Here is a 22,788-nt window from a genome sequence, read left to right as displayed (position 1 = left end):
TACACTACAGGAGGGGCAGATCATCGTGTTGGAGGAGGAAGATGAGGATGATCGGTGGAGAAGAGGGGGGAGGGAGTAGAATTCCCAGTTTGTTTATACTGGCTAGGTGGCTGTTGGCTAGCTGACTGGCTGGTGGGGTTGCTCGCCATATGCTGCTATCAACCTTTCTCCTTGGCCACGGCTACTCTTTGCTTGCTATCGGCCGGCGGGCAAATCAATGAGATGCAGGTGAGGCGGTCAAAACAGTAAGTGCCTCGCCCAGGTTCGTGTTTAGCTGCACCAAATAGGTGTCTCTCTCTCTCTCTCTCTCTCTCTCTCTCTCTATATATATATATATATATATATATATATATATATATATATATATATCATAACTTGAGTAAATATCAAATAAACATAAATAATGAATAAATAATCATCGAAGGTAGACGCAGACGTTTACATTTTTAGGATGTCACTAAGCATTTCTATGTAATCAAATACAGTCCTATTCCAAACGTTATGGTGACCAAAATTATGAGATTACACATAACACAATCATAATAGCTACTACTTAATACTTAGCATTTCATTAGAAGACAGCCACGGACTGATATGAAGGAAACAAAATTTCAACTTGCTTTTTCATGAAAACATTTTAATAAACAAATAATTTCAACCAGCAAAACTGCGAGAATATTGGCCCCCATATAAACCTAATTTACACTACTTATATACAGCAATCTAACACATCACAATAATAAATTCTCCTCCACGAGTTTCTCCGGACAAGCACTGTATTCACTAAGATATAAGTGCAAGTTTCTGTCAAAGGATAGCTTTCTTTAACCTCGTTCAAGCTCTTTCATGACCATCCATATTAACAATGGGCATTATTCATAAAACGTCACGAGAAAACGTTCAAACAAACTATAACCACCACTCGCAATCCTTCGCCCATTCCCTTGGTCAAGAATGACGATAAAGGTAGTAGCAAAAATAACAGCATGTTATATATTTTCACATAATGACCAGAAACCCATAAGATAAAACACAATTAAGTAATTCTATAAAAATTAATATTCCCATCCGACTCTACTCGTTAAAACTGATTTCTAAGCATGAACATTGGGCAACCCAAAGCACGATAAAATGAGAGTATTTATGCACTATAGTAATACTGACTTCTTTCTCACTCTTATCTTTTCAAACGTTTAGCAGTCCACTATTGCAAATCTTGACAACCCTTTAGTTCCGTTGCGTCTCTACACATTCCCTCTCCACCAACAAGTGACTCCCCATTACCATATTCACCATAACACTAGTAAGAATAGCGCAACGTATTAGTCTCAAAACGTTGTGAGACACCCAAGGTATCGCCACAAGTCTACGGGTATCACTAGCCATCTGTTACAACCAAAGCAATGCAATGAACGTTATTAAGAATTTATTGATTGCACAGATGAACACAATTACATTACCAGCACATGAACGAAGAATAATGCTTGATTGGAATTAGCTTTACGCAACCGCTGAAAATACCACACATCCAGCCATCCTATCTCACTTTCTTTCCCTGCAGAGCCTCACTAACAATGAACGTTACCAAGCCATCACTGTGGGTGCGGTTCAACTATGATCAGTGGTGGCACACTCCCACTAAGTGAATACTTCAATGCATAATATAACGCACACCCCTTAATTAGAGACTTAAACTTCACTAACCATGATCTGCACATGGATGTGACGAGAAAGGTTGCGAGACCATTGGACCCTGTTTGGATGCACGGTAGACGAATAGTTCTTATAATAGGGCACATAAGCTGCAGTTCATGGACACTCATAAACGAGGAAATTTGGGCAAATGAAGACCCAAACACCAAGAGAAATAAATAAAAAAAATCTCTTACCTCCTGGTGACGAAATCTGCCTGCAGTTCATATTCTTAAGGTGGTGAGAGGATGGGAGTCTTAAAACTTAAAATAATCTTGCGCGTCCTTAAGCAAGAAGCGATTAGTAGTCTGCCAACAGGGAGCCGACGCTAGGGCGAGTGTGATGGCCCCCACACAGCCAACTCCCTCACAAGCACCACCACGCCACACCACCACCACCACTATCCGTCAGTTTCTTCCTTTCTTTTCCTCAACACACCTCTTCCTCCCAGTCGTTTGGCCCACACACTACCTCAGGGAATCGAAGTATCGCTGCCTGTAATGCCCGTTTCACTTCAAAACGCCACGCCAAACCGCCGGACTTTGTCACAAAACCGGACTCGCCATCTCAGTCGATTTTCAAGCCTCCAAGGCGATCTTGAGAGCTGCTGGCCACCTCCTCTTGTGCACCGTGTCGAGTTCCACGATTACGCTAACTCACACTTTGCTGAGCGCACTAAAAACCTCCGAAATTGAGATACAACTATGGAGCAACTTCACATCGCCTTTCTCTATTAGGCCTACGTGGTTACGCTGAGAGTGGCTGGGGACGATACTGGATGACCCCCTCCCTACCAATCCCCCACCCCCGCAGCCACAGTAGTCACGCTCACACTGGCTGGGGACGACGCCTACCAGGCTTCCCCTACAGCCAGAGTGGACTCGCCCGAACACACAAACTTGTGGCGGACACCAAACTGGCACACCAACCCCGTTAACACGAACGTTTCATCCACAACCCCTAAACTTCAGGAAAGTGTTAAATTCTTCATGACACTATGGAACAGAGTGAAGAACGTTGCTGAGTCCCATGAGAAGCGATGTAGCAGTGCACGCAAACGGTGAGGAGAGATGGGGAGCCAACGAGGACTTGACCACCGCCATACACTTGCCGATTTTTCAACCCTTTCGCCACAAACATAGACCACTCTTTTCGTAAAACACTGGTTGCATATGGTCTGGGGAAACGTAGAGCCAAACCTGTTCTATACTGAAAACTAGACAGATTCGGCATCCACACGTTCCGCCCAACCATGATTTCTGGGTGACCTGTGGCCTAACATTTCTATCGTTTATACATTGGTAGACTTGACAATGCAATAAAATATCACAGTAAATAAAAGGTATACCTCTCATCATAATAAATTCGGGTCGTAAAGCACCCTTATCATTTCCATCAGTTTTCTGGAGGTATCCGATGAATCTCACATGATTAAATCAACCAAACGTATCCTAAAGACTGGTGGAATTTGTTTCTCGTTCACTTACCATTTCAAGACAATAGATGAACAAGATTTTGGAAGATTATACGAGAGTAACACAGAGACACATCCGCCATAGAAATGCTCACTACGAATTTGAGATGACGGTGACGTCACAATGTTTGCTTCACAACAGCCAATGGGAAGATGGCTCAAAATTTAATAAAAGTATTCAACTCCTTTAGAAAAATAAGTTAGTCTTTTATTTATATTTTGATCAACAAATTATGTATATTGAGAACTCTGATAACTTTACAAAAATTGTTTAAACTTTGAAAGAAAATTTGTGATTTATAAGCAGAGGACTATAAATTACATCACCATAACACTGGAACGTTATTGTCTCCCCATGTAAACACTATCAGCTGATGGCTGTGGCTGAGGTTGACGTGAGTGTATTTTATACACTTGTTGTATTATGTGATGACCTTAGAACATTAATCCTACATCTAAACGATTGTCTGCTAACTAAGGAATCGGATTAGATATACCGTACGTCACAAAAATACCTACCTAGATAATAGTGATTTTTCTTATATCCTTCCCAATATTTAGCTGTATGTAGAGGTGAGCATGGCGGCCGGTGTGGGTGAGCAACGTTTGCTGGGTAAATGAAAATCATTTAGACATGAATTGAACATCTTCAGTTAGAATTAAGCTTTTCACAAGTAAATAATGACGAAAAAAGTTCCAGTGAGTACCACGAAGATTTTTATTTTAAATGATAATAGTACCTATACACGAAAATAATGGTTGTGATGATGGCAGTGATTATAGTATCAATAGTGGTAATAGTAATACATGTGAGTTTGTGTATGTGTGTGAACATTTGGTCGTTTTGGTTTTGTAATACGTTGCTGAAAGATACGTAACCCATGATAAGTTAATGACTACGTTCTCTAATAGGCATTGAACAGTCATGATTAGTTTGAAATAATTTGTTTTGAATACATTTAGAAAACAAAATGTTTTGGGTAGATGATAACATAATGTAAAGGAAAACTACCGAATCATTTATTGTTGATGTATGCAAAGTTGCAAACTCGTTTAAATACATATGAATGATTAATTATAAAATCATACATGTTTCATGCAGTGACAGTTAATATATCCATGAATATTTATAGCTGGATTAAAAGATATACACACCTGTAAAGTAGAACATTCTTTTCTTCAAAATTGTTATATGTTGCTGTAATTAAGTTTCTCTCTCTCTCATATATATATATATATATATATATATATATATATATATATATATATATATATATATATATATATATTCATAGATCTGAGCTGCTCTCAAAGAGTAGTAACTTGGCTAGTTCACAATTCTCTTCTGTGTTCATTAGTAGGAATTTGACCTATGAGCAGAGACAAGAGCTTCGGGAATAGAGGGCTGCTGCATCTGGTGGTCTGAGAATGACTGGTGGTGGCAGAAACCCAGGCTCAGGTTCTGGCTTGGCTGGGGGTTCTACATCTTCTGGCTCTGTTGGGAACAATAATGTGGGTCTGCAGAGTTCTGGTGATGGTGCAGTTAGAGGTGTTGGGTAGACCCTATCTCCTCGTCATCTTAACTCTGCTCCTACAGTTTCTAGTTCCTCTTTATTAGGTACTCCAATTGGGAGTGTCAGAATGAAGATTGCAGATCTGGAGTCAGGAAAGTGCACTGCTGGTCAGAGCGGAAGGCGCGTTACCTGTGACATCCTGTGAAGGAGATTAATGACAGAAAATATGTTTTAATGAGGTTATTCACCTAAACTAGTAATTGATAGGGTGCCCTCGTGCCTTCTTGACCTTTCAAGTCTCTTGGGAAGTGAATCACCCAGGTGGTGGAGATACTGAGCGTTAATATTGTCCCATATGTCCTGAATAGCGACTTGGAGGCTTGGGAGGGAGGAGGCATCTCTCTCCTTTAGCTTCAGTTTTATGTACGCCCAAATATTTTCTATAGGGTTAAGGTCTGGGGAACTTGCGGGCCAAGGTTTTAAAAAGGCTGACATTGCAGAAATCAAACCAGTCAACAACTAACTTTGCCGTATGGCACGGTGCACCATCTTGCATGAAGGTATCAGCATTGCACTTTTCCATACACTCATCTAACTCATCTAGAATTAGCTCAAAGTAGTTATTTTGGTTCATATGAATATTCTTAGGCAAAAACACTAATTTTTTAAGACCATAGTAAGAAAAACAACCGCACACCATCAAAGAATCTGGGTTTTAATGTGTGTGTTGTGTAGCGTGGATCGTGATGGTTACTACTGGGTCTGCGGTACACATGGTTTCTTTGGTTGTCAGTAATCTGAAAGCTTGCCTCATCTGACCAAAGTACCCTATGCCACTTACCTAAGTCCCAATCTATGTGCTGAGACACAAACTGCTTGCCTACTTTTAACGTAATCATGACTGAAGCAAGGTTTTGAAACTGCGCAGCAACTCCGTTATCCCATGTCGCCTTTCACATATCTTTGCACACTCCTTTCACTTACCCCACCTATCACAGAGGGTTCTTAGCTTTAAGTTCCTTGCTGTGTATGCGAGGGTTGGCCTAAAGCTGTCTTCGAATAATGTTCAGAGTTCTCTGGCTCACACTGTGCTTACGCCCTTCAGGCTTGTAAGGTGGTGGCGAAACATCTCTTTCTCCCTCACGATAAATTTTGGTCCAACGTTGAACAGTTCTTTGCCAGTGTTCGCAGCAATTTCTTGATTTGACTTATTCTCCCTCAATAAGGCACAAATGACTGAGATTTGGGCCTTACTAATTAGTTTCCTAGGTCCCATAATAGGTAGTAACAGGACACAATGGTAAGCTCACGCATCCACAAAAAGGGGCCGTGAGGGGGGTTGAAAGAAAATTCAAATGCAAGTACACAAACCACAGGCAAACGTTGACTAAGGAAACATATCATCTACTTTGACTACTAGAGCTGCAGAGTTCTCAGATAGCGACAAACAGTGAATTTTGCTGTTTGTTTAGGAGTTCAGAAGGGATGAATGAAATTTGGTCACAGCGGAAGTCGTGGTCCTTTCGTGCCTTCTGCTCTGACCAGCAGTGTAGATGTGTTTCAGTCTTCTTGTTTCTTAGATTGTTTTTCTACTTTTAGATTTAAATTTTTAGTGAATAAGGTTCCTTTTCTAATGCTTGCCACTGTTTCGTATGGTATTAGGATTTTGGGTGTTTGTGAAACATGGCTTATCCATAAAGTTAAGTCTTCTGTTGTAAATATATCAGGGTATTACTTTTTTAGAAATTATTCACTCTTGGGAATCTGCAAACCATGCGTGCTTTGGGGTCCGAGGGGTCTCCAAGTGCACGGGTTCGAATCCTGTCCACAGTCCAAGTGTAGCTTGGGCTTCCTCACTCGGGGCAACGGTTTCCTAGCGGGTGGGCTTTAAGATAGGAGGTACCTCAAAAAGTATCCCCTATAGCCCATAAATTCCCGTGAAAACCCCACATGGTAAAAAAAAAAAAAAAAAAAACATGGGGTTAGTCTCTACATTAAGGACAACATTAAAGTGGGTAGAGTTTTAAAGACCATCCTAATACCCTAGCAGTTTTTCTTCCACTTGTTTCCACTTATGTCATTGTGATTTATAGACCCCCATCTACTCCCACTTAGAAAATATTGTACTAGTATCTTATTTATCCTGCTTTTGTTCTGATAAAATTGTAGTGCTGATGAGTGACTTCAATTTACTATCTATTAATAGGTTTGGTCCTGTTGAAGTTAGTAGCTCCTTAATCAGTCACTTATTTGTCAAAATCTTTTGTTTCTCTTGGTCACACACACAATGAGTTAAATTTCCTACTTTTCTTAGTTCTGGTAACATTCTAGACTTGGTTCTTACTTCCGAGCATGATTGTGTATCTAGACTTGACAGCTTGCTCCACCTTCAGGCTATGGCCATGTACGTATTCTTTTTACACTAATGTTTTCATCTACCCCTCTTCTGTTACCCCTCCTGATCGTTTTGACTGGTTTCGTTGCAATTTTCATCAGTTACAATATTATTTGTCTGGTATTTACTGGGATTCCTTTTTTTAGTGGTCACAATGTAGAGCAGTGTTACGCTAAGTTTACTGAGATTCTAATGGATGCCTTCACTGTGTTTGTTCCAGTCTAGTCAAATTTTGATAGATCTAGAAGACCACCTTGGGCCAGATCTATATCTAAGGACCTCCAGAGGAGACCGGGAGTAGCTTAGCACAACTACAAGCGTTTAAGAAGCTCACATGGTTGAAATTCCCCTTTAACCATGAGGAGCTGGTTTCTTTTAGGGATCTGAATATTCAACATAAAAATGATGTTAACCTTGTAATTGTTAATTATGAGAGTTCCTTAGCTGCCTCTAGTGATACCTGGAGATTTTCGTGATTACTTAAGGAAGAAGATCAATCCTCCTACAGTTGGCCCTCTCCTGGTTGATGGGTCTTGGGTTGAGGATTGTAATAGTATGGCATATTGCTTGGTACAGTAATTTTCATCGGTGTTTGTCCGAGGATCACTGCCAGATCCTCACCCCCCTCAAATAGCTGACTCTCTTTGTTTTTTAAGGAATTCACAGTAAGTGATGTTATGGTGGCTTTAAATAAGATTAAATTGTCTCCTAGTTGTGGTCCTGATGGCCTTCCCTGTATTGTGTTCAGAAAGTGTGCCCCTGCCTTATGCTATCCTTTGTATCTCATCTTCTGTAAAAGCATTTCTTCTATGAAGGTTCCCTCTGGAAATTTGCTAACATTATGCCTCTTTTTAAAGGGGGTTCACATTCCAGTCCTTCAAACTACAGGCCATTAAGTCTAACCTCTGTCTGTTCTAAGACTCTTGAAAGGCTCATTACCTCTCAACTTTATGGTTACCTGGACAGTAATAACTTGCTCTCTGTATCTTAATTTGGTTTTCGTTCTGGATTTTCTGTTTCTGATCAACTTCTTCTTCTTCTTATGTTATTTTCATCTTGACCAAGGCTCAAATGTGGATGTTCTACTCATTGATTACGGTAAAGCCTTTGATGTTGTAAACCACCATGTCTTATTATCAAAATTATTTCAAATTGGTATCACAAATCCTCTGCTTGGCTGGATCTGTGATTTTCTTACTTGTTGGAATATGAAAGTTGTTGTTCATCACTCCTCTAGTCATGTATCTGATGTTCGTAGCGGTGTTCCCCAGGGCTCAGTCCTTAGTCCCCTATTGTTTCTGATGTATATTAACCATGTCACCTGCTGATCTTAATTGCAAATCGGTTTTGTTTGCTGATGATCTCAAACTATCTTGTCGTTCCATCAAAGAAATCAAATGCTTGTGATGCTATTATGTCTTTACAAAATGATGTCTCATTGCTATACCAAAGAATTCTATCTTGGGGTCTTTCCTTTTCCATCAACAAATGTGCTTGTATACATTTCTCAAGACACATTCTAGCTTCTCACCATATCTACCTCCTAGGAAATCGTCCCATTCCTCACAAAGATTCTGTTCGAGACCTAGGTATTCTAGTTGACTCCTCACTGAAATTCCACCTTCACATCCATGAAATTTGCTGCAAAGCCAATGGCGTTGCCAGCAACATTCTTAGAGGCACCTTATGCAGATCACCTTCTTTCATGTATCAGATTTTTGTCACACATGTTCAGCCAATTATTGATTTTGGTAGTGTTGTTTGGAATACTGGCTTCTTAGGTGATGTATGCATGTTAGAATCTGTTCAGAGGAGGTAGACTAAAAAGTTTGAAGGTTTTTGTGACCTACCATACTCAGAAAGGTTATCTAGACTGAAATTGCTGAGAGTTGATTTGATTCAAGTGTGGAAGATTCTGAATAGTTTGAATCCTCAACTAAATTATCTATTTTCTATAGCTACTTTGAGTAGAACAAGGGGCCACAGTTTGAAAATCTTAGTGCCTCATCACTCCACTGAAGTTAGAAGACGTTTCTTCTCATTACGGGTCATCAACATCTGGAATTCTTTACCTGAAATAGTTGTGTCTGCTCAATCTCTCCAGTCCTTCAAACATGTGCTTGAAAAATTCCTGGGTCATCGTCTTTATGAGTATTGTTAGCTAGGTCTTTTTGTGAGTAATGTTCTGCATTTAAAACTAGCCAACCGTCCTGCAGTCCACCAGCAGTACACAAGTAGTTTTGGTTGGAAGATGCAGAAGAGACTGATGAGGGATCAAGACCCTCATCTTGATAAGAAATCTTGGTACGAAATGTATAGCTGACTTAGGAAAAGCCTATGTATATATATATATATATATATATATATATATATATATATATATATATATATATATATATATATATATATATATATATATATATATATATATATGTATATATACTGTCCATACGGTAAAGCTATCTTTTTTACTGATAGATCAGGTATGATCTCAATTTGTGTATATATTTATATAGCTGGGTTTGCCTCTAGAAAGGAGCTTCTTTACTTTTATACCAGTTTACTAATTAGATTTATCTCCTTCATGTTGTGTGGATTATTCCTTATTAGAACATCATCCCAAAATATTGTCTGGTGGATACCTACAGTTGTTAGTCTTCAGTTTCATTACAGGTAATTGATATATATATATATATATATATATATATATATATATATATATATATATATATATATATATATATATATATATATATATATATATATATATATATATATATATATATATATATATATATATATATATATATATATATATATATATATATATATATATATATATAATTTTGCATTCAATCTTATGAACACTCCCAGATCTTTTACTTGTTCTTTGTTTCAAATCTTTGGTCATTGTAGAAATAGGAGATTGTTATTTTGAGGACTCTTTTTCACCATATCTTAAAAGTTCTAACTTCTTATCCATACTGTTTGTTGTTGCTCAGATGAGTAGTGTTGAGATCTTATTGAAACCTGTCCATATCTTCCTTACTCTGTACTTGTCTTCTAAACCTGATGTCATCAACAAAAGATGAGGCATCAGAGTGTCCTAATTCTTCATTGATATCTCTAGTATGCATTACGAAAAGTAGTGGTCCTAAAACAGACCCCTGTAACTTTCCACTTATTACCAGGCTATGATGAGATAGGTCTCCTTGCACTGATACCTGCTGAGTCGTTCTTGATAAAAAGCCATGAATCCATCCTCCCAATAGTCTTCTGACACTATAGTTGTTTTGCGTTGTATAAGGCTGGGTACACACGAGACACTTCTTTGTGGTCAGTGGCCGCCAGAAAAAAAATGGTCAAAATAGAACACACACATATCTATGGATGCATACACACAGGCCACTTTCTTGTGGCAACCACAAAGTAGTGGTGAGTAGTGGCAGGCAGGTCCATTTTTCTGACCACACAACTGTGGCCGGTCACAGTGGACAGTGATAAAAACATTATTTCCAATGGCAGCATGCACACAAGCCACTTTTAGTTGCTGCCACCTTGTCACCCGCATCACAGAGTCAACTACTCCTACCGTGAGCAAAGAGGGTGGACGACAAGTTTGAGTTGTTTGACTGTGAAGCACTGATTGCACAGGTTGAGAAAAGACCAGGACTTTATGATTTCCAGCTGAAGGAAGACAGTGATAAGAATATTGAAGGAAAATTGTGGACAGAGGTGTGTGAGGCTGTGGTCACCGACTGGAGTAATCATTCGCCTGGAGAAAGAAATGAGAAAGGTAACACAGTATACTTTATTGAAAGAAAAACATTGTTTATCAGTAAATTTTATGTTATGCTTGTCTGCTTGTCTGTGTCTGTCTGTCAGTCTGTCTGTTTCTTTGTATGTTAGTATGTATGCATGTATGCATGTGTGTGTTTGTAGCTATGCATGTATGTTTTAACGTGTGTGCTTGTATATTTTAAATGTGTATGTGCACTTGTGTGTGTATTTACCTAGTTGTATTTACCTAGTTGTAGTTTTACAGGGCCTGGGCTTTATGCTCGTGTGGCCTCGTCTCCATACCTACACTTATCCAATCTTACTTTAAAAGTATGTACACTCGTTGCTGACACTACTTCTTCATTTAAACTGTTCCACGTCTCAATACATCTCTGCGGGAAACTATATTTTTTAATATCTCTCAGACATCTTACGTGTGTGTGTGTTTTTATATATTATATGATATTTCTTTCTTATCTGTAGGTGCTACTGAATGGCTCGTGTGCAAGGTGCACCTACTGATCACTTTTTGTGGTGACCATTTTTTGTGGCAGCCACTTTTCATTGTGGCCACTGATCACAAAAAAAATTTCTCGTGTGCACCTGACCTAAGAGCAGCAGGGAGAGGAATGAATCTCCTTAAGTAAATATGTGCTGTCCATCATTTTGTTTTCAGAAATTTTACCTTTATTTTATCATTATTCTTTCCATGATCTTGACAAGGTGTGAAGTTAATGCAGGGCCAATTTAAGGAGCTGTTGGACCTGTAGCACAAAGAACAGTGGGTCCCCCACCTGCATAAATTCCTCAGACAATTATATATATATATATATATATATATATATATATATATATATATATATATATATATATATATATATATATATATATATATAATTATCTGAGGAATTTAAAAGAACTGCTGTGGCTGGGAGGAATCAAGTTAAAAAAGAGGGATTTATTTTGTACTCTTTTTAATCCTTTTTTTTTTTTTTTTTTTTAGGAACAACACCGAGCATACCAGACCAGTAGTTCCTGAGCCAACAAACTATTTGTGCTACCTTGGAGAATCTTAGAATCATTTGCTGAAGTGAGTACATTTTACACCAACTTGTTACATGACTCACATGATGGACTTGAGACTTGACAACAGAAAATTCCTCAATTATGTTTGATGTGTTAATATTATTTCCCCCAGTAACTTAGGCTCAGTACTCATTAGAGAGAGATGGTTCAGTTTTTTTTTTTTTTTTTTTTTTTTTTTTTTTTTACCTGTACGGACTCTTACTTCATTCTTGATTCCCTTTTTAATTCTGAAAAGGAGCCTTCACCACTGCAGTTAGTAACCATTAGAGTTAAAATCTTCACTGCAATCTCAACATTAGGAGAGCAAGACCTGAAAGAATTATCAACTATTAGATGATACAATGCCAGTTCATAAAGGTCTTGTTGAGATCCAGCAACCATATCAGCTTGGTTAGTTTTCAGAACTTCACCAAACTGGATCAGTTTCTCTTCAAACTTCTTTTCCAAGTCTTCAGGGTAAGCGTGAATCAGTTTTGTTGCACTAACCTTTACTTCATTTGGAGTGAGTTTTGGCAGCTTTCAAAGAAACCCAAACATATCTTAAGTTCTTATATGCTATCTGCCTTTTTGATAGAGTAGCAACCAAGCTGTCCACACTAACCAGAAAAGCTCCATTTCTGAATGATTCAGATGGCTGGATGCTATGCTACTATCATCTGAGGTAGAATTATCATACTGGTCATATTTGTGATTCCTTCATCTTTTTTGTGAAATGTCCTTGCAGTAGTGATTGGAATCAGTAAGAATCTTGGCCTGATCTACAAAATGTGTGGAAGTTGGTGGAAGAGGTTTAACATACTCTTGCACAAATTCGAACAACACAGTAGCAGAATTTGAGTCCAGATCTAATGACTGCAAGGAAACAGTTTTTTTTTTTTTCTCTCTCTCCAGAATCTGATCCCACAGTATGATCATAAGTCCTGTCTCCGATGTTTTCATAGTTACCAAGAGTCTTTCAGCCCGTTGTCTGCATTCAGGCTTGACGTCAGTATCCTCAGTAACGTCTTCCATCACATTCATGAAAACCGAATAGCCTTTATGGAGAGCTGGAGTTGCATCTGCTTGAGCAAACCATTTAGTATCAGACGTTTTTTGGGGCAGTGGAATGGGAGACTTATTTGACAGTGCCTTTGTAAGGAGTTCCCATCGATAAGTAGAAGCAGAAGAGAATGTGTATACATTTTCAACAAAAGCAAAAAAATTGACTACTTCCGGACAACATTCTTCCACAGATTTTTCTACCAAGTTGAGGTAATGGGGAAAAAGTGGAACATACTCCACAAATTTACATCTTTTCTTGATGATGGTGTGTGGTCCTTTGTATTTACCACTCATGTTACTAGCCTCTACAATCTTTGATGTTGATTTTCCTTTCTTTAAAGAAAGATCTAATGACTGCAAGGAAACATTTTTTATTTATTTTTTTTTTTTTCTCTCTCTCTCTCTCTCTCTCCAGAATCTGATCCCACAGTATGATCATAAGTCCTGTCTCCGATGTTTTCATAGTTACCAAGAGTCTTTCAGCCCTTTGTCTGCATTCAGGCTTGACGTCAGTATCCTAAATAACGTCTTCCATCACATTCATGAAAACCGAATAGCCTTTATGGAGAGCTGGAGTTGCATCTGCTTGAGCGAACCATTTAGTATCAGACTTTTTTTTGGGCAGTGGAATGGGAGACTTATTTGACAGTGCCTTTGCAAGGAGTTCCCATCAATAAGTAGAAGCAGAAGAGAATGTGTATACATTTTCAACAAAAGCAAAAAAATTGACTACTTCCGGACAACATTCTTCCACAGATTTTTCTACCAAGTTGAGGTAATGGGGAAAAAGTGGAACATATTCCACAAATTTACATCTTTTCTTGATGATGGCTTGTGGTCCTTTGTATTTACCACTCATGTTACTAGCCTCTACAATCTTTGATGTTGATTTCCCTTTCTTTAAAGAAATCAAGTAATCTGTCAGCAAGATTTGCAGAACTATGTCCTTCCATCTCTAAAAAAAACTTGATAAACCTTTCTACTGGTCCAGAAGGCAACACGTATCACACAATCAAAATAAGTTGGGTTATGTGTTCTAAATCTGGTGTTGAATCCATCAAAATTGAATAATACTTGGACTTCTTAATTTCACTGATTATTTGGTCAAGCATCTTGGTACCGACCAGACTAATAATCTCTTCACACATCTTTGGATAGATATGAAGTACAGGCAATTTCCGCTTAACAAACGGGTTATGTTCCTTAAAAAATTGTTCATTGCGTGAATTTTCATTAAGCAAACCAATTATGACAAGTTTGACCCCTGACTTGAACTTTCATTGAGTGAGAGTGCATCACAGTAAAAGGTTTAATGGAAGTAAAAATTATGAAGTTAAACATTTAAGCAGTTTAATTTAAGACTAAGTCATTATAATGTACACTAATGTATGTATGTAAGTAACTTTATAATGTTGATGATCTTAAATTTATGAAGGGAGGGAGAGTGGAGTGGGAAAGACGCTAGCTAGCAACCTGTGGAATGTAAACAAAGGACGCATCATTGTACCGCACATAAAATTTATGTACCACATTTCCACAAGGCTTTCCATTTTATCCATTGCAGAGTCACGAGTTTGGATGGTTCTTTTAGCTTGCAAGGAAGATATGGTCTCACAAGCCTTCTTAATAGAGTCTGCTGACTTGAAAATAGAGGCAGTAGATGGAGTCAAGCCGTGGTAGCGAGCAATATTAGTTTTCTTGCCTCTCTCGTGTCTGTGAATAATATCCAGCTGGTTGCAGGGCGTTTTGGTGACATGCTGAGCAAGGGAAGACAAGCTGCTGCTGGATGCTGTTATTGTTTTGAACTAAGAGCGGGGAAGGGTAGGGGAGTGAGTGGTGTGTGTTTTGTCCACAAGGCGCTGGTGTATTCAAAAGCCTGTTGGCTTGCATGATACGGCGGGGCTTTCAAACTTGGAAAAAATTACCTGGATAAAATTTCGTTAAAACGAGTTTGGTGTTCGTTATACAAGCAGATGGTAGTAAAAGGAAACATTCGTTGTAGCAAAATTTCGTTGTGTGAACGTTCGTTAATCGTGGGTTGCCTGTATTTCCTTTTTCTTTGTTTCCATGAGCATTTATGTACTCAGATAGAAATTAATCAAGCTTGGCCAGAAGTTCTAACAGCCCAAGGTAATTACTATTGTGGAAAAGGGAGACCTCGTTCTGCTAATAATTTTATAACTTCTACAAAACAATCAAACCAAATTTATTATACAATGCTCTAATTATTATTATTATTATTTTATTTATATATTTTTTTCTATGGCTTATAGTGCCTGTAGGCATACTTGAAGAGTATATGTGGGAAGCGCTGTTAAGCTTCCGCCCATTAGTGGCACAGGCAATTTTATTTATAGTGGTACCCATATTAGGGCCCATATCACCAGCCATGTGCATCTTTGGTATAATCACCTAAAACCTGGATATCATGATGACATGTAGGTAACTAAACCACTTGAGAGATGGCATAGTTTCAAAGTGGTATGTGGTGGGATTCGAATATACACATTGATGCCTTCCTGATCCCACACTCACCACCTTTTCCAATATGCCACTTCCTCCATATATATATATATATATATATATATATATATATATATATATATATATATATATATATATATATATATATATATATATATATATATTTATATATTATATATATATATATATATATATATATATATATATATATATATATATATATTTATTTATTTATTTATATATATATATATATATATATATATATATATATATATATATATATATATATATATATATATATATATATATATATATGTATATATATATATATATATATATATATATATATATATATATATATATATATGTGTGTGTGTGTGTGTGTGTGTGTTTTACCTAATTGTATTTACCTAATTGTAACATACGGAAAAGAGCTATGCTCGTGTTGTCCCGTCTCCATATCTATTAATGTCCAGCTTTTTCTTAAAATCATGAATATTCCTTGCGTTGACCACTTCCACGTCTAAACTATTCCATGCTTCCACCCTTCTATGAGGAAGCTATATTTTTCACATCTCTCCTATAAGTGGCCATTTTAGTTTTTCCCATGCCCTCTCGACATTCTTTCATTCCACATACACAGATCTTCCCTATCCATTTTTCCATGCCAATCATCACTCTGTATATTGCTATCAGGTCTCCCCTTTCTCTTCTGTTTTCCAGGGTCGGAAGTTGCATTCTTTTCAGTCTGTCTTCATAAGTCAAATCTCTTAAGTCAGGCACCATTTTTGTTGCAGCCCTCTGTACTTTCTCTAGTTTCCTTATGTGTTTCTTTAAGTTCGAGCCCACTGTATTGTTGCATATTCAAGCCTCGGTCTTATCATTGCAGTAATTATTTTCTTCATCATTTCTTCATCTAAATATCTGACGCCACTCTTATGTTCCTCAATAAGTTCAATACTTCTCCAATTATTTTGTTTATATGTCTCTCTGGCGATAGGTCATTGGTAATTGTCACCCCAAGGTCTTTTTCTTCATGACTGGTTTTATGTCTTCATTTCCTATCTTGTACATACTCCTGATTCTTCTTTCACTCTTGCCAAACTCTATTTTCTTGCATTTTGTCGTGTTGAACTCCATTTGCCATGTACAGCTCCATTTCCATATTCTGTCCAAGTCTTCCTGGAGTAGTTCGCAATCTTTGTCACATCTCACTTTTCTTAACAATTTTGCATCGTCTGCAAATAGGCTCACATAACTGGACACCCCATCCACCATGTCATTTATGTAGACCGCGAACATTACTGGTGCCAACACTGATCCCTGTGGAACTCCACTCTCCACCAAGCCCCATTCTGATGGTCTGTCCTTAATTATTGTTCTCATTTCTCTTCCTACCAAAAGTCTTCCATCCATTTTAGTAAACTGCCATGCACTCCTCCTACCATTTCAAGTTTCCAGATCAGTCTCCGGTGTGGTACCTTATCAAAGGCCTTTTTTAAATCCAGATATATTCCATCAGCCCAACCATCTCTTTCCTGTATTACATCTATCACCCTCGAATAGTAACATATCAGGTTTGTCGTGCATGAACGCCCTTTTCTAAAACCAAATTGACACTCACAAAGTATGTCATTTTCTCCAAGAAGTCTGTCCATCTATTCTTCACCACCCTCTCACACATCTTAGCTACCACACTTGTAAGTGACACTGGTCTATAGTTCAATGGGTCTCTCTTGTTACCTGATTTATAGATTGGGACAATGTTAGCTCTTTTCCAGTCTTGGGGCACTACACCTTCCCTTAATGAGGCATCAATTACTTCACAAACTTTTTCTGCCAGTTGCTCCCTGCATTCTCTTAAAATCCATCCTGATACCCCATCAGGTCCCACAGCTTTTCTCACTTCTAAACTCCCCATCATATGTGTGTGTGTGTGTGTGTGTGTGTGTGTGTGTATAATAATAACTATAATAATATTGAAGAAAAATTAGGAAAGTTAGTAACTATTTTATCTCAGGCTTCTTTGTCTGAAGGCATAAACCTATTTATTTATTTTTTTTTTTTTTACATCCCCGTGAGTCCCTTAGCACATGCTTTATTTGCTACTAGGTTAAACTCACATTAATCCTTATAAGTAATTGTTGTTTTTTCTTTCCTCTTTAATCAACATATGATGACTGTTTTGAGAGTGGTGCTGTTTCTGACTGTAATGAGACTGTCCACAGTGTCTGGAGTGGTTTTGATGGTTCCTGTTTGTTGTACTTCACCAATTGTGCATGGAAGCTGTCTGTGCTTACTGGTACATCAGGTGTTATCATCAATCGCAGGTATTGTGTCATCCCCACTAATGTCAATTTTGGATAGCTGGTGGGGAAAGGTATTTGTTGAGTTTGTGTAGGACTGAATTTGTTTTGATCTTGTCTGTGACTGGGTTAATGAAAATACTATCATATTAGTTTCTGAAGATGTCTACCATTTCCTTGGGGTCACTGGTTAGTACATCAATAGCTTTGGTAAGATAACCTACGACAGACTTGTTTTTTAGTCTTTTCTCACATAGAAGAAAAATGTTTTCAATTATCCTTGATGGAAGCCATCGCCTCTACTTCCTCTCTGAAGTTGTTCCTCATGTTACCATTTCAGTTGCCTTTCTATGAGTTCAGTTTCAGATTCAAGTTTTCTTTATGGTGGTGGAGATGAGGTTTTAATTATATTTAGCTACAATGTTCTTATTTTCCTCTTTAGAATTAAGTGATCATGTGGAAACATTCTGTGCTTTGTTTCCTCTTGCAAGTGTTTTTGGGGGAACATTCAGGGTATAGATTTCCTAGCAATGCATTATGACGGTTTTCAGTATATTATCAAGATTTTTGTCTTGTAGATGGGTTTATTTCTTGTTGATTTGTTTTAATCCAAGTTAATGTTTGAGGTGTAAGAATTTAAATGGCTTATTGAGTATATAATTGAATTTCAAAATTACAACATGGCTTTTACTTTACAAGCTTTTACTACTATTCTTAACCTGAATTTGTTTGTGGTCTGACCACTGATAAATTATTGTAATTATTTTTTCATTTATCTAACATGCACTTCTTACTGTAGGTGGATCACTTGACCGTTCATATATGTGTTCAATATATGTGTATTTTTGTATTCTTATTTCCCACAGTATTTTGGAAGTAAATATTGACTATTCTATAGATGACAATACATGTATGTTGATCTAGTTTACATTTGGTCAGTAAATGCAAAAGTGAATATTTCTTCTTTGCAGGAACACATATATATCTGAACATATGATGTAACTATACAGTACATAAGTACATACCAGCATTTCTCAGAACCTAAGTACTCCTATTGGTTATTGCTACAAGTTTTTTTTTTTTCATTACCATGTCCAGCTGTGTGCATGTGTGTGTGTGTGTGTGTGTGTGTGTGTGTGTGTGTGTGTGTGTATTTTACCTAGTTGTATTTACCTAGTTGTAGTTTTACAGGGCCTTTATGCTCGTGTGGCCCCGTCTCCATATCTACACTTATCCAATTTTTCTTTAAAAAGTATGCACCCTCGTTGCAGACATTAATTCTTCATTTAAACTGTTCCACGTCTCAACACATCTTTGTGGGAAACTATATTTTTTAACATCTCTCAGACATCTTCCTTTTCTCAGCTTTTTACTATGCGATCTTGTGCTTCAAATGTCATATTCTTCTCTCAGGATCAGTTTCTCATTATCCACTTGGTCTATTCCGTTGATCAATTTATAAACTTGTATCAGATCTCCTCTCTCCCTTCTTTGTTCCAGGGTTGATAGATCCATAGCCTTTAATCTCTCCTCATATGTCATCCCTTCAAATTCTGGAACCATTCTTGTAACCATTTTTTGTAATCTCTCCAACTTCCTTATGTGTTTCTTTTTATGAAGGATCCACACTACTGCATATTCCAATCTGGGTCTTATTATAGTTCTTATCAATTTCTTCATCATTTCTTTATCCATGTAGTGAAATGCTACTCCAATATTCCTTAGCTAATTATGTTTCTCTAAAAATTCTATCAATATGGCTTACCGGTTGATTGTTTTCTTCCATCGTCACTCCTAAGTCCTTTTCCTTTTTTACTTTCTCTAGTTCTACTCTATCTCCCATCTTATAGATTCCCACGGGTCATCTTTCACTCTTTCCCATTTCCATGACATGGCCTTTGTTCACATTGAATTCCATTTCCCACTTTTTACTCCATTCCCAGATCTTATTTAGGTCTTCTTGCAGTATTTCACAATCCTCCTTTTGCTTTATAACTCTGTACAGTTTTGTATCATCTGCAAACATATTTATGTAGCTGTTCACTCCTTCTGGCATGTCGTTAATATAAATGAGGAAAATTATTGGTGCCAATACTGACCCCTGTGGCACTCCGCTTTCTACTGCCCTCCACTTGGACTTCATATCTTTAACTACTGTCCTTATTTCTCTCCCCCTTAAATAATTTTCTATCCATCTCAATGTGCTTCCTTTTAAGCCACCCTTCTCCTCTAACTTCCATAGTAATCCTGCATGTGGCACTTTGTCAAATGCCTTTTTTAAATCCAAATAAATGCAGTCAACCCATCCCTCTCTCTTGTACTCTATCAACTCTTCTAGAATAGAAACTCAATAAATTAGTTACACAAGACCGTCTTTTTCTAAAACCAAATTGGCTATTAGATATGAATATTTTGTCTTCAAAGAACTCGATCCATTGTTTCTTTATTATTCTTTCACACATCTTGCATATTACACTAGTTAGTGATACCGGTCTGTAATTTAAAGGTTCTTCCTTTCTTCCTCTCTTATATATGGGAATCACCTCAGCTCTTTTCCATTCTACTGGTACTGTTCCATTTTCTATTGAGCATTTTATGATGTTGTATATAGGACTTGCTAGTTCTTCCCTACATTCTTTCAGTATTCTGCCTGAGACTTCATCCGGTCCCATTGCCTTCTCTTCATCCAGTTCATTCATTAACTCTTTTATTTCAAGCTTGGTTACTTTAATCTCTTTCAAATAGACTGTCTCTCTATTACCCTGTGGCCTTTCAAACTGGATTCCTTAGTAAAGACCTCATGGAATTTATTGTTTAATAGTTCTGCCATACTTTTTGGGTCTTCCACCATCCCGTTCTCTCCTTTTAACCTTTTTATTGTTTCTTTTTGCCAAATTTTTCCATTTATGAATCTGTAGAACAATTTTGGTTGCTCTTTACATTTTTCGACAATATCCTTTTCAAAGTTCTTTTCCTCTTCCTTCCTCACCTTAACATATTCATTTCTCGCTGCCTTGAAGTTTTCCTTATTTACTGTATTTCTATTTCTCCTCCACCATTTCCATGCTCCATCTCTTTTCTCCTTTGCCCTAGCACACCTTGCATTAAACCAATCTTTCTTTCCTTCTTTAGGTCTATATTTTGGGACATATTCCCTGACTCCTGTTTTGTATATTTCCAAAAATAAGTTATGTGTGTATTCACCTAGTTGTATTCACCTAGTTGTAATTTTACAGGGCCTGGGTATCATACTCGTGTGGCCCTGTCTCCATATCTACACACATCCAACTTTCCTTTAAAACTATGCACACTCCTCACTGACACCACCTCCTCACTCAAACTATTCCACACCTCCACACATCTTTGTGGGAAACTATATTTCTTCACATTCTTCAAGCATATTCCCTTGGCTATCTTTTTACTATGCGATCTCGTAGTTCTATTTAAATTTTCCTCTCTCAACATCATTTGCTCATTATCAACTTCATCCAGACCATTCAACAGTTTATAAACCTGTATTAAATCTCCTCTTTCTCTTCTTTGTTCCAAGGTAAGCAAATTCATTTCTTTTAATCTCTCCTCATAGGTCATTTCTGCCAATTCTGGAACCATATTTGTTGCCATTCTCTGCAATCTCTCCAACTTCCTTATATGCTTCTTTTTATAAGGGGACCAAACCACCTCAGCCTATTCCAATCTTGGTCTAATTACCGTACTAATTAATTTCTTCTTCATATCTTTTTCCATATAATGAAAGGCTAATCCAATATTTCTAATCAAATTATGTTTCTCCAAACATCTTGTCAATATGAGCATCAAACTGCCCATGGTCTTGTATTATCACTCCCAAATCCTTTTCCTTTTCCACCTTTTTCAACACTACTCCTTCACCCATCTTATATGACCCTCTTGGCCGTCTTCCACTCTTCCCCATCTCCATCACATGACTTTTGCTCAGATTAAATTCCATCTCCCACCTCTTGCTCCACTCCCAAATCCTATCCAGATCTGCCTGTAAAATTTCACAATCTTCTTCACTCTTCACACACCTACACAACTTCGCATCATCCGCAAACAAATTAATATAACTGTTTACTCCCTCTGGCATATCATTAATATAGAGAAGGAAAAGTATTGGTGCCAGCACTGAACCTTGTGGGACTCCATTCTCAACCACCAACAAGTCTGACTTTGCATCCCTTATTACCGTTCTCATCTCCCTCCATCTCAAGTAGTTTTCCATCCACTTTAACACTTTTCCCTTCAGTCCTCCATAAATCTCTAATTTCCATAGCAGTCTCATGTGCGGTACCTTGTCAAAAGCTTTTTTTAAATCCAAATATACACAGTCCATCAATCCCTCTCTCTCTCTTGTATTTTGTCAACCACTGTTGAATAAAAGCTCAGTAGATTTGTTACACATGACCTCCCTTTCCTAAAGCCAAATTGATGATCCGATAATAACTTATGATCCTTCAGGAACTGTATCCAATATTTCTTTATCACCCTCTCACAAATCTTACCGACCACACTTGTTAAAGACACAGGTCTATAGTTAAGAGGCTCTTCCTTACTGCCTCCCTTATAAATGGGCACCACTTCAGCTCTTTTCCACTCTTTTCAACTTCCCCGGTTTTTAATGAGCACCTTACAATATCATATAATGGATCTATCAATTCTTCTCTATATTCCTTCAATAATTTTCCTGAAACTTCATCTGGTCCCTTCGCTTTATCATCTTTGAGTTCCTCCAACATTTTATATAACTCCTTTTTAGGTATCTTAATGTCATCCATGTGCACATTTCCTTCTACATTCTGAGGCTTTACAAACATTGTTTCTTTAGTAAATACTTGTTGAAACCTATTATTTAGCAATTGCGCAATATTCTTAGGGTCATCTACTATCCCTTGCTCTCCTTTTAACCTTTCAATGGACTCTCTCTTTTTAAGTTTACCATTTATGAACCTGTAAAACAATTTTGGATGTTCCTTACTCTTGTCTACAATATCTTTT

The 22,788-nt window shown here is 37.5% G+C and overlaps 2 protein-coding genes across 19 annotated transcripts in view; one reads left to right on the top strand and one right to left on the bottom strand.

Annotated features, from left to right (window-relative positions):
- Positions 1–3,292, bottom strand: part of LOC123499623 (paired amphipathic helix protein Sin3a-like) — a 94,127-nt gene extending 90,835 nt beyond the window's left edge. For 10 of the 14 annotated variants that reach the window (XM_045247915.1, XM_045247920.1, XM_045247924.1 and 7 more), the window contains exon 1: positions 1,890–2,458. Coding sequence is in view for 2 of the 14 variants with exons in the window: in XM_045247930.1 (XP_045103865.1) it covers positions 1,890–1,920 (31 nt within the window). In the remaining 12 variants the exon portion in view is untranslated. Of the gene's footprint in view, positions 1–1,889; positions 2,460–3,179 lie in introns of those variants that run through there. The other 4 variants (XM_045247923.1, XM_045247919.1, XM_045247916.1 and 1 more) reach the window with 3 other exon arrangements.
- Positions 1–22,788, top strand: part of LOC123499624 (selenium-binding protein 2-like) — a 132,612-nt gene that overhangs the window by 10,383 nt on the left and 99,441 nt on the right. Inside the window, exons 1-3 of one of the 5 annotated variants that reach the window (XM_045247940.1) lie at positions 3,543–3,561; positions 10,601–10,871; positions 11,859–11,945. The gene's annotated coding sequence lies outside the window, so the exon portion shown is untranslated. Of the gene's footprint in view, positions 1–3,445; positions 3,665–3,773; positions 3,866–10,600; positions 10,872–11,858; positions 11,946–22,788 lie in introns of those variants that run through there. The other 4 variants (XM_045247942.1, XM_045247943.1, XM_045247944.1 and 1 more) reach the window with 4 other exon arrangements.

The sequence above is a fragment of the Portunus trituberculatus genome, chromosome 50 (genome assembly GCF_017591435.1).
Source record: "Portunus trituberculatus isolate SZX2019 chromosome 50, ASM1759143v1, whole genome shotgun sequence".
NCBI lineage: Eukaryota > Metazoa > Arthropoda > Malacostraca > Decapoda > Portunidae > Portunus > Portunus trituberculatus.
This window is presented reverse-complemented; position numbering and strand designations above follow the sequence as displayed.